The sequence below is a fragment of the Mastigoproctus giganteus genome, chromosome 6 (genome assembly GCF_048544385.1).
Source record: "Mastigoproctus giganteus isolate SK-2022 chromosome 6, ASM4854438v1, whole genome shotgun sequence".
NCBI classification, from domain to species: Eukaryota; Metazoa; Arthropoda; class Arachnida; order Uropygi; family Thelyphonidae; genus Mastigoproctus; species Mastigoproctus giganteus.
Window position 1 is genome coordinate 39,779,805 of NC_143580.1, and position 18,340 is coordinate 39,798,144.

The 18,340-nt window shown below is 36.0% G+C and overlaps 1 protein-coding gene across 3 annotated transcripts in view; it reads right to left on the reverse strand.

Annotated features, from left to right (window-relative positions):
• Lrch (Leucine-rich-repeats and calponin homology domain protein) overlaps positions 1-18,340 on the reverse strand; it is a 380,867-nt gene that overhangs the window by 176,586 nt on the left and 185,941 nt on the right. For all 3 annotated transcript variants that reach the window (XM_090375083.1, XM_090375084.1, XM_090375082.1), the window contains exons 5-6: positions 6,525-6,661; positions 5,796-5,920 (exon numbers count right to left, since the gene is read on the reverse strand). In XM_090375083.1, coding sequence (XP_090231209.1) covers positions 5,796-5,920; positions 6,525-6,661 — 262 coding nt within the window. The remainder of the gene's footprint in view (positions 1-5,795; positions 5,921-6,524; positions 6,662-18,340) is intronic.

Consider the following 18,340-nt stretch of genomic DNA (forward strand, 5'->3'; position numbering starts at 1 on the left):
TTAACAGAGGTGGGAGCAGAGATGGACAAAAGTTGTGGCTGGCCAATAGCTTTGGCAAGAGACCAGAATGCTTGGCTACCATTAGGGCAAGAAGCAAGTTTTCTACTCTTAGCCTGTTCAAAATCGAGTTTGGACTGATTAATAACTGCTTTACAATTGTTGTGAGCTTTGGTGTAGACAGAAAATGAAACTGAAAAATGAATTAATTGGAAACAAGCCAATTACAATATGTAACGTTCTTCTCTTGAACAGCCTTAGCACATTTATTAGAAAACCAAGGTTTAGATAAAGGAGGAGATTTTAAAGTGGAGTGTGGAATAAAGGATTCCATTCCTACAAGAATAATTTCACTGACACGATCTGAGCAAACGTTGACATCAGAAGTTTTTAAACAGTACTCCGAGACCAAGGAAAAGAAGAAAAAAAAATCTCACAGGTCATCCCATTTTGCATTCTTGTAAGGCCAAACGATACGAGGTTGGGAATAGCCATGAGATAAAGACTCCACTGGAGAAGAGACAATCACCAAGTTGTGATTTGAGGTGCCTAAAGGACCACTCACTTCGACGGTGTACTTAGAAGGGTTGTTTGTGTGGCTGTATAGTTAGGATTGTCCAGTATTCTTGTAGGTAAATGAACAATCTGTGCAAGGTCATTAGTAATTGCAAAACCCTCAGCATCTCAACCAGCTGGATCAGTGTGACTAGAAAATGGAAGCCAGCTAAAGTTGTGAACATAAAAATCACCAAGGAAAATTACCTCACTATTAGGAAAGCTGGACTGAAGAAAGTAAAGTTGCAAAGAAAGGAAGTCAAAGAGCTCCAAGTGATTAGTGGAGTTGGGAGAATGGTAGAGACAACCGACGAATTTGACACAATGAGGTAGAGAGATTTTAAGCCAGAGAAGATCAAAGAAAGGAGATTCCAAATTACTAAGTCTCTGACAGGGAATATCGGAATGGACATATGCACAAGTACCACCTTTGAGGCGAAAACAATCATACAGTGAATAATTTGGGCAACTGAGATTAGCAGTAGTTGAATCAACCGATAACTGGGATTCTATAAGAAAAAGGTACATGGGGTTTGACAGACTGCAAGTGGAAATGGACATCGTTGAGAGTAGAATTGATACCACATATAGTTGTGATATGAACTAGGAAGTGTTTGGGAGGTTTAGATCTTTTCGCAGATAAGCTTACTCTATTAATTTGAAAATTCATGGTGTATTCAATAGTAAGTGTGTGGGGGGTTGGGGGGATATGCTGTATGAACAATGAAATTTTTGGATATGGCATACACATGTTAAGAATATACCCAGATCCTTGACATAACGTGGCCTCGACAACGTCCCCCGCATACACACTACTCAGACTCCCTCCAGTCACTATCTGGAAGAGTAGAGGTAGAAAGATTATACACTAGCTGATCCGGAAGCCTCCTATAAAGAGTTACCAATAGGTTCGTTCATTACAAATAGGTTCGATCGCTGCTTACGTTGGTTCACACCTGGTAGTCACCCACAATGTGCTTGTGCATGGAGGTTATACCCAAGATTACTAACAGTCCCACCATCGTGAAGGTGCAAGCAGAGGATTTGGCTGTCACAGACCATCCAGAGTTCACCGAAATTGGGTCCACTTGAATTGAATGTCACCCGAATATCAGTTCCATCAGCGTTTTAAACTGCCAGGTAGCAAGTACAGTTTGTCTGGCATATCTGAGAGAATGTCTGTGACAACCTCAAGGATCAAATTTCACTAGTATATTAAGGTTTTGTTAGACTTTGAATGTTGGGTTATAAAGTAGAGTAATTTTAAATCAAAATTATCTAAAGCAGATTCAGTTGTGTATTCAGGCTGGTGGAACTTTATTTATTGATTTGACATTACTGTTTTCTTCTAACTTTTGATTTAAAATTATTAGTGTAATATTTATTTGTAATTCCCTGATTAATTTAGTGTATTTGTTCTTTAATTGTAATTACCCCTGTAATTGCTTAAAAAAATTCACAGTTGACTTCTGCCATCATTGTATCGATAAAAATGTTCAAATTTTGCCAACAATGTTGGAGTATTAATACAGGAAATATTTGGAGGTTTCTACATAGCTTTGTAGCAGTGTAATGAATATTAGAAGAGGCTTATAAACTAAAATTTATAGCATTGCATACATGTTTTAATAACCTAACTTTATTATATAGTCCATAACATATGACATTAATATTCATAGAACTTTTAGTATCAGTGATTTGGTGTAGATATAATATCGCAAATAGGTCACTCGAGAGTTTGAATCATGTAGGTTGGCAATAGATTGTTACATTTATTATCTGTTATAACAACTTAAAATTAATAAATGTACTGCTTGTTCGATGTTCGCAGAGCTATCAAGAACGGGACATGATATTGCCAATGGGAATGTCATTGTGTGTGCTTGATATAAAAAAGTGTCGGGATATTAGGCATAAACTCTGTGTTGTTATGGCCCATTATGAAAACTTGAAGAACAGGGTAGAATGCCCTCAAAGGATTTAATCAGGGGCCCATCAAGCTCTCAGCTGCCCAAATCAATGCCAGAGCTTGCACTTGATCATGAGGAAACACAGCAGCAACCACAAACCGGAATGCACTGGTTCCACAGAAAATAGCTGTTGTTGGTGACTCCATTGTTGGGAAAACAGGAAATATATTATGCAAAAAGGATGGGTGAAATAGGACCAGGGTAAGTCTGCCAGGGGCAAAAGCTGATGATTGTAAAGCAGATACCTTTTAAGGGCACAAAAGGTATTATTGTTGTACACATTGGCACTAATGATATTAAAAGTAGGAGATCTGTGGATTTATTGAACAAGTACAGGTTAATGTTGATTAAAAAAAAAAAAAAAGTTGCGAGTTAGGGTTAAATCTGAAAATGCCTGCACTTCTGTCCAGACATGATAGGAGGGAGTATATGATGAGAGCCTTGTCAATCATTTTGGCCCTGGAGAGATGGTGAAAGGATCATGGGGTAGATTTTTCTCAGCATGGTGTGTGTGCTTGTTAACAGTAGAGACTGCTGCTACATGGATGGGATACATTTAAATAGAAAGGGTGCAAGGATATTTGCTGATGCTATTGAGACAGTGTTAGATGGGTCAGAAAACTGCTAGCTGGTGGGGGGGGGGGATACACAGACTAACAGATCAAAAATAGCCACAGGCAGAGGCAAAGGTGATTCTTGCACTAATTCTATTGGCACAAGCAGCAGACTGGAAAACAAGGTGCCAGAGATCTCAAGGACTACAGGGAGTCTTCATGGAACAAGTAAATACACGGACTGAGTTAAAGAAACTAAAGAGTAAGAACAGGTGCATGTACACTTGCATGTAGACCAATGCTAGGAGCATAGTAAATAAATCTCATGAATTTCAACTGCCGGTCAAGACATACAAATACACACTGTTCAGATATCAGAGATGCGTCACACAGATATAAGGAATGCAGAATTTGAATGTGGAGTACAAGATGGACAGACAGGATAGGAAGGAAGGAGGAGTTATGCTGTTAGTGAAGAAACATATAAAATCTAAGGCAGTGCACCCAGTTAACATGGCTATCCAATGCAGCATTGAGTCAGTATGGTGTGAAATAAACACTGAGAAAGCAGTAGTATGTTATAAGCCAAATGACTCTGATGAGTACAACAAGCAACTGCACAGAGAAATTGAGTGGTCCAATAAATCAAAATGTCTTATAATTGAAGATTTTAACTTCCCAATTCACTAGAACTTGTGGATTGGTCACTGTCACACTAGCAAGACTTTTGTGGATTTACTGGATGACTGTTTTCTACAGCAGAAAGTTCAAGAGGCAATCAGATACTTTCGATCTGATTATCAGCAGTAATTATTCATGCATTAAGAATCTGCAGATAAAGGAACCACTAGGATGCAGTGATCACAATCACTGCATTCTAGTGGTATGTTTAACCTTAACAATTCTAGAAATTGTTAAGGTTAAACATAAGAAAGACACCTGGGGTGGATGGGCTCTATCCAGTTATATCAAAGGAGGCAGCAAAGGAAGTAAGCAAATCCTTATCCATAATTATGAGAGCATACTTCAACTCAGGGGAGATCCCCATGGACTGGAGATGTGCAAATGTATCCCCAATTCACAAAGGGTGACACAAGTAATTACAGACCTGTTAGTTTAACTTTGTTCCAAAGACAAAATGGAGTCACTGGTTAAAGTAATGCAGGATCATCTAGGCAAGAGTATAGTTATAGTTCAGACACAGAATGGGTGTGTTAAGTGAAATCTTGCCTGACCAATCTGAATGGATACTATCTGAGCAGTAACAAAGGAACTGGATGTAAAAAATAATTTTGACATCTCATACTTTACATTAACTCTAGGTAATGTCTGTTACTGTGTGACAAGTCAAAATACACTGCAGTATAGTGGCTACATTATAATATGAATAGTGCTAAGCTGTGTCGCAGCATAGTATTACATTAAATTCTACATGCAAAATTAATGATTTGTATACAACAAATATTTCTGCATGTTCTGTAACTCATCATGTGCGAATGAAATGTTTACTGAGAAAACTGAAATGTAATGTAAGTGTGTTAATAAAATGCATAAGTTTTTGCTATGTTTGTGGCAAGTATATAATCAACTAGCACAAAAGAACAGGCTCTTCTGTGATCATCAAGAAGCTTACTATCTACATTTTTGACTGCAAAACAGGAAATCAATATAAACCCCTGGCTCATACATCCATTGTGCACATTTTGTGGTGCTACTTTGATGGATGGTTGAATGGAAAAATTAAATGTATGGTATTTGCAGTAACAATAATATGGTAAGAATAAAAAGACCATTTTGGGGAGTGCTACTTTTGTTTAATTAAAATCGTTGACTTTTCAACTAAAAGAAGATTCAATAGCCCGATTTGTCTTCTGAAACTGATAAAAAAAAAAAAAAAAACTTATTCTGATGACATGCTAATTCTCAAATCTCATTGAACATGGACTTGAGGATGTTGTTTTGCAAAGATAAACAAATGGAAGTGTCTGACAAAAAAAAAAAAAAAAAAAAAAAAACAATTTAGTCTATAAAGATATGAATGATTCAACTCTGATATTTCAGAATGACTCAATGTGAGATTCATTTTGAAGGAATTTCAGATTTTCAGGGCCCTACATGGGCTGAACTCAAATTCAAACAGACTTGTGCATAAGACCAAGTTCTTGAACCTGGTCTTATGCACAAGACCAAGTTCAAGAACACATCTTCACATGCTATCAATTAATCAGACCAAACTGATTTAATTTTAAAACGTTATATTACTGCTTTTGTGGAATTCTATACTTGCATCTGTAATACTAGTACGTTTTCTGAACCAGTCAGAATGCATATAGCAACTACCAAGCATCCAGTCATTATACAACTCCAAATTAACTGAACTAGCTTTTTATCCTCTTTATTCAAGCCCTCCTTTTCCATTCTATGGAACATCTCTGAACATTTTTTATTCATACATGTATTTTGAAAATTTGATATAACCTATAAAAATAATAACCTAACACTATCAAATTTCTTCCAGTTTCCCAATCCTCAAACCCAACCATGGTACAGGAATATCAAATATTTCAACAGTTCTTAACGTTTGGATAAATGAATAAATAACAAAATTATAATAAATAAATTTGCAATTTAATAAATTTTCAAAATATTTACATGTAGAACCTTCGTATTTCATAAAGTAAATACTTCACATAAAAATAAAAGTACACTTAGAGCTTACAACAATCCTGGTTTTCTAAATGATCTCCTGAATTCAGATTCCAAGAGAACCCCCCGCTTCTTTTCTTCTTTTATGGCTTGTATTTCCAGGAACTTAAAAATATGGACACGACCTCTAGTACATAACTATTAAGAGCAAAGGGGAAAAAAACTGATAAAAAAACTAATATGGAAGGGTGTTCTAAAAATTAAATGTGTACAGAATATATTTCGTACAAAATTCAATATGCTTTATACAAAAATCTAAATGTACATAAGTTTTTTTGACCCCTTTCTTCTCATAATGAAACATTTCCCTACATTCCAACTGATAAAAGAGTATATTTGAGAATTAATATGTGGACTGATTTTATCATGAGATTATCGATAACCAGTGTTAGAGAATTTCAAAGGTCACAATTTATTTATATACTTTCCTCTGGAAAAAAAATTACATGAAAAAAAGTTAATACTTCCTTGATTATTATTTGAAAAGGAAGCCACTCCACATACATTTTGTAGGTGTACATGTGTTTTGTTAATTTGTGTTATTTATCAATCAGTTACTAAATAAGCTTAATAGACATAACTGGATGCAAAAGCATCTAATTCTTTCAATTGGAGTAGTATTTTATAAAAACTGAATTAATCCTAAGATTACAAAAATTATAATAGACAATTACAATAAAAATACAGTGGCTAGTTAAAATTTTAAGGAAATCACAAAACTGAATTTAATGTTTGAACTTACGAAAGCGGGAGGAGAAGACAGGGGATTGTGGTCTAGCACCAGTTCCTGAAGTGATATCATCAGCCTCAGCTGAGTTGGAAGGGAAGTGATCCGATTAGCTGAAATATCTAGCCTGGTCAGTCGCAGCTCACATATTTCTAGGATGGGGGGAGGGGGTAAATTTATATATAAATATCAAACCATATAAGAATTAAATATCACATTTATCAAATTATTACATTAGATTTATACATTCTGCAGAAGTTGATATTAACCAAATTATCTGTTGGCAACAACACTGCAAGATTTCAGGAGGGAGAACCTAAAGAGGGTGTCAATTTCCCTTGTTTGGGGAAAATGGGAAATCTCAGTACTTTTTCTAGAATATGGAGGGGGGGACCTGCTTCTAAGGTACATACTGAAGGCCGGATTTTTGCTGCTGGTTTTTTATGTTAAATAGTGTTATAAGTACAAACTTAATATCCTACATAATTTCTTCATATTACCATCTTTCTTCTTATCAAAATGCTAATAAGCAATGGTTCCCATTTTATGATAATGACATCATTTAATTCAAGAAGAAGAAAATTTCAAGTTTAGAAATAACCATGCAGAGTTTCATGAATTGGAATTTACTTGTTTAACTGAAGTTCAACATGCCTTTTAAAAAGAATGGTGGTGGGGGGGGGGGGAATTAGTATTAGCTATATGGTGCAAGGGAGCACAGACATTTGTTGCACCAACCAAAAATAATAAATACCAAGTAAACTGCCTACACGTTACCCTCCTCACACATGTAACCACTAGCTGACTTCTGAATTTCCCCAAACTGATAAACTCAACTAGCTATGAAGATAACATTCCGGTAATTAAGAACTTCCCAGCTGAAAGAAAACTTCCTACAATCCAGTCTAAACTCCTTCCTCTGTAATTTGAATTCGTGGCCACTGGTTCTGGAATCATTACAGTTAAAAATTTCACCCTCAATCATTTTAATATCTCCTCTCTGTGCCTTGTAGATCTTAATCAGGTCTCAGTGCCTAGTTACCAAGCTTTTTAACTCACATATTCAAAGTCTTTCATATGGGAGCCCTTTTACAAATTTCAAAAGAGCTGCCCCCTTTAAACCCTTTCAAGAAGCTTGAAGTCTTTTAGGATTATTATCTCTGTTTACAAGCAGATGTTCAATAAATCATTAATAGAACACTATGGCCCTAACTTAGGCAGATGCAAAGTTCTCCACTGCATGGAGAACTTTGTCTACCTACTGCAATCCCAAAAATCCCCCTCTTCTTCTACTGTTTTTAATTCAACCCCACCACAAGTGTATACAAGGTACATTCAAAAAGTTCCTGGAATTTTACTATAAAAGTATACTGAGTGAACAGTTGGGCTTACTAACCTAATCAGCTTCAAAGTACCTGCCTTTTTAGCATTAGCAAGGGCACATGATGCAAGAAAGCAAGCTTATATAGCATCGGCCTTAAAAAAAAAAAAAAAAAAAAAACACTCTTATTTCAGCCATCCCCTTGCTCCAAATGTTTGTCAACTTCTGCCTTGAATCTATTTAAGCTATCAACTTCTACAAAACAACAGATGGAAGTTTGTTCCAGCAATCAACCACCCGCTGGATAAAGACAAAATTCCACACATCTATCCTACAACTGTCTTTCCTCAATTTGAATTTATGCCCTATCAGGTGATTATTCTGAACAAGAAGAATCCCATCGGCATTGAGCATGCTCAAACAATTCAAGGCTTTATACACCTCAATCAGATCACCTCGCAGTTGCCTAGTCTCCAGACACTGTAATTTGCAAAACTTAAGCCTTTAAGTTTTATCAACAAGATTAGTGAACAGAACAAAGGGTTGCTCATAAGAGCAACCCTTTGTTCTGTTCACTAATCTTGTTGCCCTTCTCTGTACTCGTTCCAAAAGCTCTACATCCTTCTTAAAGTGAGGCCTCCAGATCTGTATACAGTACTAAAGGTGTGGCCTGACCATTGCCTTATACAAGGGGATAAGGTATTACACCTGGGAAACAGTAATCCCAAAATAACTTATTCACTTGGTGGAGTTCAACTAAACCCAGTACTGGAGGAAAGGGACTTGGGTGTTATGATACGGTCAGACATGAAATTCTCTGAGCATTGTAAACAGGTTGCAAGGAAGGCCCATGGTGCCCTATCGATGATCTATCGAACTTCTGCAAGTAGAGATAGGGATGTGATAATCCCATTATATAAGGCTTTTGTTAGACCACACTTGGAATACTGTGTTGAAGTATGGAGACCGCACCTAAAGAAAGACATCGAGCTTCTTGAAAGGGTGCAAAGACAGGTGACTCGCCTGGTGAGATCGGCAAAAGGGCGTCCTTATAAAGAAAGACTTTGAATATGTGGGTTGCAGAGTTTGGAAACTAGACACCTTAGAGGAGATTTGATTGAGGTGTTTAAGGCTCTGAGAGGCATCAGTAAAATGAATCAGTACGAAATTTTCAAGATTATAAATGATGCTAGAACTAGGGGACATAAATTCAAGTTACGGGGGGGGGGAGGAATGTTTAGATTGGATTGCAGGAAGTTTTATTTTAGCCAGCGAGTTATAAATTACTGGAATAAGTTGCCTACATGGGTGGTAGAGGCTAACAGTTTGGGGAAATTCAAAGGTCATCTGGATAGTACTTTCGGGGAAATGCATAGGATGAGAGGTTTAATTTTATTTTCTTTTATTAATTATTATTATTTTCATTTTTATTATTATTTTTTTATCATTGTTTTATTTGGCGGGGGGGGGGTTCCTCTCTTTGGCTGGTTCACAGCATAAGCCATAGGCCATTACTAATAATCACCTCCTTATCCCTGCTAGAAAAATTCCTGTATATCATTGACAAGACACCATGAGCTATTCTTGCAGACCGTCTGCACTGCTCAGAAAACTTCATATCTGCCTGCACAATTACCCCCAGGTCCTTTTCATTCTCTACCACTGTCAGTGTGGTACCAGAATTGATATGTTACTCTGGGATTAATGCTTCCCATACGTAGTACTTTACATTTGTCAATGTTAAACTTCAGTTGCCACCTCTCAGCCCATCTGCTCAACTTTTCTAGATCCTGTTGCAGCAGCACACTGTCATTAACAACCCTGCCAACCTTCGTATTGTCTGCAAACTTGGACATTAAACCTGATATACCATCATCAATAACATTAATAAATACAGAAAACAACAATGGACCCAACACTGAACCCTGAGGGACTCCACTAATAACATTAGTCCACAAAGAGCAGTGTACATTGATTACCACTCTTTCTTCTCCCACTCATCCATCCCTTTATTCATGGCAGCAATTTGCCTCCAATGCCACACTGCTCCAATTTGTGCAGCAGTCTTCCATGTGCAACAGTATCAAAAGCCAGCTAAGGAAAAGAAAGCCTGCACGAGAAGCATGGAAAAGTTTGATGAAATTTACCCGTAAAAGTACTTTGCTGTAGTGGCACATGTATTGTTGCTCGCTCGGTAAACAGACCACGAGTGTTATGGGTCTGGAGTATAAGTTGAATCCCACTGGAGCTTGAAACCCCCCCCCAAAGTGGAGGGGGGTAACCTGACCTTTTTTCTTTAGAATCACTAATTGAATTAACTAATTGAATCACGAACAGAGTCATATTGGACGTTCTGGCGTCATAAAAAATGTTCGTAACGTAGTTTCACTGGTAAAAAACTTTTTGAAGTTTGCTGTGCTTCTCGTGTGCGCTTCCTTTGCATTTTTCTTTTTTCCTTTTAATAAATAATTTATCCACTAATCCACCAGTGATTCTAAAGAAAAAGGGTTAGGTTATCTCCCTCCACTTCGGGAGGGTTTCAAGCTCCCATGGGATTCAATTTCTACTCCTGATCGATAACACCCACTGTATGTTTACTGAGCGAGCAACAATACAAATTAAATACAATACAAATTCTATTTTTATGCCATTACGGAAAAGTACTTTTACCGGTAAATTTCATCGAACTTTTGCATGCTTCTCGTGCAGGCTTTCTTTACCTTTATACTGTAGATTTTAGTGTTTTGCACCAACCTTACGTAAAAATAAAAACACAAAGGAAACTGGACTTTTAATAACTGTGTTTATAATAAATTATAATAACCTGTATTTACAATAAATTTAACTTTACGATAAATTTATTGTAAATACAGGTTATTATAATTTATTATAAACACAGTTATTAAAAGTCCAGTTTCCTTTGTGTTTTTATTTTTACGTTTTGTTTGGTTTGGTTTTTTTTTTTTAGGAGCATTAGCAACTAAGGCCATATTGCTCCAGGATATGCGGTGGTCATTCCTTAACCTTTCCGCATCCTCCGTATTTGGTGGTGACGGGCTCGAACCCCGGTCTAATCAAGAAGCGTGTGCTACGCACTGCTGCTCCTTCCCACCTGGCTACGGAGGCGCCTTATTTTTACGTAAGGTTGGTGCAAAACACTAAAATCTACAGTATGAATATACCCAACCTCAGAGGCCTATTTGAAGAATTTCTTTACCTTTGCCCAAAAGCCTTTCTAAGATCCAAAAACATATATCAAAATTATTTTTTGCATCCAGTTCCTTTGTAACCACATCATAGTATCCAATCAAATTGCTCACACAAGACTTCCCCTTAACAAAACCATGCTGTGTCCGAGCTATAACTGAAGTCTTGTCTAGATGATCCTGCAGTGCTTCTTTAACCAGAGCCTCCATTAATTTTCCTGGAACAGAAGTTAAAATAACAGGTCTATAATTACTTGTGCCACCCTTTGATTCTCCTTTGTGAATTGGGGTCACATTTGTATATCTTCAGTCCATGGGTACCTCCCCTGAGTTCAAGGAAGCTCTCATAATTATGGCTAAGGGTTTGCTTACTTCCTTTGCTGCCTCCTTTAATATAACTGGAAAGATCCCATCCACCCCAGGTGCCTTCCTTATGAATATCTCCAACAATTTCACTTCCATTTTGCTCTCAGTTATTACAAAATCACCTAGCTTACTGCCAGTTTAATTCATCTCTTGCATTCCCCTCCCTGAATAACTCCTCACGTGTGACTGTAGATGCAAAATACTCATTTAGTTTGTTAGCTACCCAAGCAGGATCCTCAACAGTTGATTTCTTTCATATCTTCATAAAAATCGTCAGTCTTAATATCATATATAAAACTCTGTATACACAAGGCTTAGATTTTCACCATATTTAGGTTTCATGACATCATAATTAGATAGTATGAACCAGAGCTGTAACACTCAATATATGGAGAAAAAAAGAAATAGAAGAGTGAATAAATAGAAAAGGAATAAGAGAATAGTCCTTATTTTATTCCTTATTAAGGTATATTGAGGTAAACTCTTATTATTTTACAAATGACATCATAATGAAAAGTATATACTAACGGCTTAGATATACGTAAAATGTACATTACAACGTAAATAGGTTTATCTAAGGTTACTAATGATTTTTTCATATGAACTGCACATAATTTTTCGTCAAATATATTTCATTTCTTAAAGTTGGGCTTAGGTATTAATTTTTCAATTTTATTTCCATCACAACTTAATCTAACATCAACTCATTTTCTTACATTTTCCAGTCTTTCCATAAACAATTATTCATAATTATTCATTAAAACAGGATAATTAATACTGAAAGAAAAGTAAAGTAATATTTGTTATTTTATTATTATAATTTTTTTTGAGACTTCTCTTTTGTTTATAGTTTAGGGCACACATATTTTCTTTTCTTTCAGTATTAATTAGACTGTTTTCCACTTCTATTTCTAACTTGCATAATTTATACATATATAGTTTAGTAATAAAAGTAAGGGAGAAAAAATTAAACAGAAGAGTGAATAAATAGAAAAGGAATAAGGAAATAGTCCTTATTTTATTCCTTATTAATAAGGAAAAAATAAGGAATAAAGGAGTAAGGAAATTAAATAAATCAAAGTATAATAAAAAAAAAATTATACAAATACACACATAACTTACAACCTTGATATAGGCGCCTCCGTAGCCAGGTGGGAAGGAGCAGCAGTGCGTAGCACACGCTTCTTGATTAGACCGGGGTTCGAGCCCGTCACCACCAAATACGGAGGATGCGGAAAGGTCAGGGAATGACCACCGCATATCCCGGAGCAATATGGCCTTAGTTGCCAATGCTCCTAAAAACCAAATAGCAAACATAACAAACAACCTTGATAGCTTCTTCCAAAGTGTGAACCATCAAAATTGTAAAAAAAGACAATATCATGCCTCTGTTTCAGTGGCAAAATACATGACAAACAAGTTAGGTCAAAGCAAAAGTAAACAAACAATGAAAATTTGGAGAAAATTTAAATTAAATTTCATGAAATCAGCAATAAGGAAGTTAAAATGAAAATGGATGAAAAGGTAAGGGGGGGGGAATATTATGTAGTGGGTGTACAGTTTATTGATACTGCAGAGAATGCATTTACAACTACAGAAAAAGCATAACAATAAATGAAAAACTCAGCACAAATATTAACGATACAGGCATGAAAAAGAGCAAAACTCTTAATATACGGTTCAGAATATACTGGCTTAATATACAGTTTAATATACAGTTTTTAATATACTGGCTTAATATACAGTTCAGACTGGTGCCCTCTAGTAAAAAAAAAAAATGAGAAATTAAATTCATGCTAAACACAACTTAGTGCAGGTAAGAAAGTAATTAACGAACAAAGCAGCCAAGAAAAGTACTGAAAACTTTGTGAAGGCAAAAAAAGTTGATACAGGAAGAAAATAGCTCCTTGATACGCATTCATAAAACTAATGGCTCAAAAGAAATAAGAGGAGGAACACAGAAAATTAAAAAGGCTCAGCTAGTCTGGGGGTCACAATATAAATTATGGGGTCATAATTTATATTCTCAGAACTTAGTTCTGAGAATATAAATTATGAATTTAAAATAATATAAAAGTAGGGTTAATAATAAATTAATAATAAGTTGGAAAAAAAAAAAAATGGGGACATGCAATGTGTATGTCAAGTATCTTAATCATACATCATAAAATGTTGATTTTTAAAGAATGTACAAACCTAGAAAATGAGAAATGGTAGATAAAATTAACCGAAACACCATAGGACAAAATATTATGGAAATGCGCTAATAAATCTGCTTTAAATCAATATAATCTGTCAAAATTTTAAAATTGATAATATTGAGCTTTATAAGAGTGATGTTTCAAATAAAACAAAGGAAAAGGGATGCAAGGAAATAGTTTCAAGTAGAATTTTCTAATGTTAGAAATAGCAACAGTGGAATCATTACAAATAGTGGCAATCCTGATACACTGAGAGAGGATGATAATAGAGTGAACACTTTTTTTAAAAATATTGGATAACCAGTGAGAAAAACATAGAGCAACAGTTGCTCTGCACTGCTCATGCTGCCATCTATATTCAGTTTATTTTCAGTTTCGTATCTATACCTTACTCTCTCATTAGCAGTCTGGTTATAAGCTTGTGTGTTTATATCTGGTTATATTTGATTATGTGCTTAAGATTTCTTGGTTTAATTTCTTTAACACATTAGGGCTTTTGTGGTGCAGGTCTATTGCTTCAGTGGGCTGACTTTTGTTTGTCAGTCGCTTTCCACTGCAATGATCTGTATTGCATTCGAAATGCAGCATTTTCACGACTATTGTATCCAGTGACCCCTCTGACAAGACTTGATGCAATGGTCGTCTGTTTTCAAATTTTAGTTATTTTATTTATTCATCATTCTTCATTTATCTGTTGTACTTTTGTGGCTTATTGTATTTTGTTGTGGTATTTCAACATTTTTTGGCTTCAGTGCCATCATGAAGGGTGCTGGTCTAAATTTGTTATTTATTGGCTCATAATCTTGGCTACATTTGCCTTTTATTTAAATGTTCTAAATTTTAGATACATATTCCTTCCACTGTACTTTTCTTTCTTTTTTTTTTTTTATATATATATATATATATATATATATATATATATATTAACTTCTACCTTGGTTTAACCACTTTCTTTGTTTATCTTCTTGATTCTTCACTTTTCTCTATGCTTTCCAATTTTTTTTTTTTACATGGCAGAGTTGTGTAAAATAACTAATAATCGCAATGTAATCTTTTAACTTTAAAAGAAATAATAGAAGTACACAGCTCCATGCCATTACAGAAAAATACTTTTTTCGTGAAAAGTGTCCCTTGACTTGTGCAATTAATGTGTTCCTAGAAATTGCCACACAAGGCAAAAATTTTGATCCTGGAAGTGATTTTCTCAAGAAATTAATGTAATGCAATTGAGTTACATTCTGAAACTCTATTTAATTATATATCCAGAATACATAATTCAGTCTGATCCAGAATATACAGGGTATCTCAAAAATACACGGCATAACTTCAGGAATTAGTTCCTCATATGCAGACAATAAAAATATTTTATATCAACATAGTTCCAGAAATGCGTGGTTTCCGAGTTTTGAAGGTCCGTCTATCTGTTCATATCACTTTATAGTAATTGTTCAAAATGTCCACCTTCTGCCTGAATACAGCCCTCACATCGATGTCTCGTGGACTTGCCAAATTGGTGACAAGGCCTGTACCCGTTGCAGATGGTAAGGATAGTTGGTGTTCTCGCAACACTCTCCAAATAGTTGAACATCGAACAGCAAGTTGCATTGCTATTCTGCGTGTGCTAATTCCGGAGTGGCATGCACAACATCCAAAATCTCCTCCTCTACTTCAGGAGTCGCAGATCTTGGTCATCTTCTGTCGGCAGCATGAGGTGTAAAGGTCCCATGTTCACAAAGGCGGCAATGGATACCTTCAAATGTTTTCCTGTCTGGACATCTTCATTCTGGGAACCTTTCGTGGTACACACGACGAGCCCCCCAGAGCATTGCCGTCAGCCAAACCGTACATAAGTGCATATCCGCTTGCTCCTGATTTGAGTACAGGGTCGGAATCGGAATGGAAAACCACCAGATTCTGTCAGTACCTTGTGATGAAGTAAATCACTTGCGGGAGATAACGCATTCCGGTTAAAAACTTGGGAACCAAGCATTTCCGGAACTATGTTGATATAAAATATTTTTGTTGTCTACATATGAGGAACTCATTCCTGAAGTTATGCCGTGTATTTTTGAGACACCCTGTATATATATATATAAATAATTCAGTCTGATCAAGCTTTTGCTAGCATGCAGCATGATGTAGATATCAGGAAGGGAGATAAGATTCGTGTGCAGTTATGCTCACAACATAATCACTGCAGCTTATGATTATATTCTAATGTTCATTTCATATTAGAATAATCATTCTGTATCTAGAGTCAAAGGATTCTAGATACAGAATGAAAATGTTTTTTAACATTTTTAGTATAACGTATAATGTACAGTATAACATAAAGAAAGCAGCATGTGTAATGAATACGCTACTCCTTTAGACAGATTTAATGTCATATGGTCACAGTACTGTAGTTAGAGCTTTTGCTACCCGGGGTGGTTCCCGAGTTTGCCACCCCTCTCAATTTGAGAGGGGCAGCAAATATTTAATTTTTATACACTGCATAAATGCATTGAAAGGGTTAAGCAAAAACCCTAATATAATAGGGGCCCCACAAAAATATTATTACCAGGGCCCTAAAATCCTGTCAATGGCCTTAGTTATACGCAAAATTAGAAGGGGGAGGAAAAAAAAAAAAAAAAAAAAAAAACCAATATGTTTTCGCAAATGTGTACTGACTGTGCGGTGCTGCTGAGACACAGCCGCCACGGTATAAGCAATAAACCAATCGCCGTGTCATGCATTTTATTGTTTTATTTTTAAGAATTTGAATTATAGTATGATAGGGAAATGTAACGGTTTTGTTATATTTAGTTTAGTTGCAAGTATAGTTGTTAAAAACTAACTAAGTTAGTAAGTTAAAAATTACTAAGTTAACATAAATAAAAGAATCATCGAAAAATAAAATTGTCTCATGTGAAAAGTGCCACCTGGGACGGATCGCCCTCTCCACCCCCCTCCCCTCTAGCTACGCCACTGTATGGTCATATAGATTTCAGTTTTCACAGAAACCAAAATCTACAGGACTATAACCAATGCCTCACTGTCATGGGAAACTGGCAATTGCTGAAGTTTATTTTAAAGTTGTTTAATATTTTTTAAGTATTTACTGGAAAAAAAAAGTAATAAGTTCTGGCAAATTAAATTATCTAATTATCTCAAAACAAATTCATAAAATGTAAATATATTAAAGAATGTGTATCAACAGAATCAATAAATTGTAGAGGGGGAGATCATAGAGTTCAACAGTAGATCTTTTTTAATCCTTGTGTTCTCATATATATACTACACTGCATGGACTTTGAAGTAAAAATAGCAGCAACAATAGAAAACACCCTCTCCAGACTCCTGAATCATACCTTCTCCACCAGGGGGGTTTTTATTTTCTGGATACATCTTCCCAGTGTTTCACCCAAAGCCAAGTTGACAACCTTCCACTACCCTAATGGGATTCTGGTTGACCTTCCACTTCTTATCTGCCACCCCATTGCACAGCCATGCCAGGCTGCTCTACTTCAACCATCACAGAATGATGCAGTCCAACTTCCCACCACCACTTACAACTGGGTTCTTCAACTTGAGCAGCAGACACAAAAGAACAGGTTCTTCAATTCACCTTGCCCAAAAGAAGGGCTCCCATTCTCATTATGCTGGTGCACTTGAGCACTTCCACCAACAAACTCCAGGAACCTTGGTGAAAACATCACTGACACTCTACAGGCCATCAACCAGTTCCATCAACTCAGGAACAAGTACCACTTGAACATATTTGTCGGAGTTTAAAGCTCTACAGTTCCATAGAAGAAACTACTCTACCCATATCAGCCAGGCTAACAATGGTTAGGGGGGAGGAAGGGGATCATCGTTTCAAAAAGGGAAGTTTACATAGAGATTTCCAGCTTCCTATAGAACACGAACAGCTACAAGATCAAGTTAGATCCTATAAAATCGCTAGAATAAATCAAGTTCTATCTTGAAGGAGCTCTTCATGCAGGTAAGTGGGAAAACTTCACCTTTAACCCTAACAATTCAGAACCCTCTATTATATTTGCTAGAGTTAAAGGACAATCCACTCTATCATTAGTGGAATGAATAATGCTGATTGAGCTACTGCCAAATGGCTCATCACCATCCTCTGTTGCCATTCCTCCAATCTCTCTCTCTCTCTCTCTCTCTCTCTCTCTCTCTCTCTCTCTCTCTCTCTCTCTCTCTCTCCTCTCTCTCTCCTCTCTCTCTCTCTCTCTCTCTCTCTCACACACACACACATACATAACCTACTAAACAGACTACATCACGCAGTCCTACACCTAATGCTGTTTTGGTGAGTGTCGATGTGGTATCCACTTTAACTAACATTCTCCTTTAATGATGCTAAAACAAGCCTTTACTCCTGTATTATAGTCCTTATAATACAGGAGTAAAGGCCATGCCATGGGAACATGGCATGGTTCCCAATAAGATAAATTTCAAAAAAATACTGACTGTGCCAATTCCCTCATTAAACTTTTATTTCCGAGTTAAATTTGGGTTCCCCTTATTACAGTAATCAAGTTTCAGCTTTCTCAATTACCTCCCAAATATGATGCACTGTTAAGTTCATAAATATGCTGATATTCCAAGAAGTATCAAATTAAACATAACTCCTTTCATTTAAATAGGATATATTTCCAACAGTCTGCCCTTCTTTTAACAAGCAGTCATAACAACCTTGAATAATATACTGATTCTTCTATACTAATCATACAA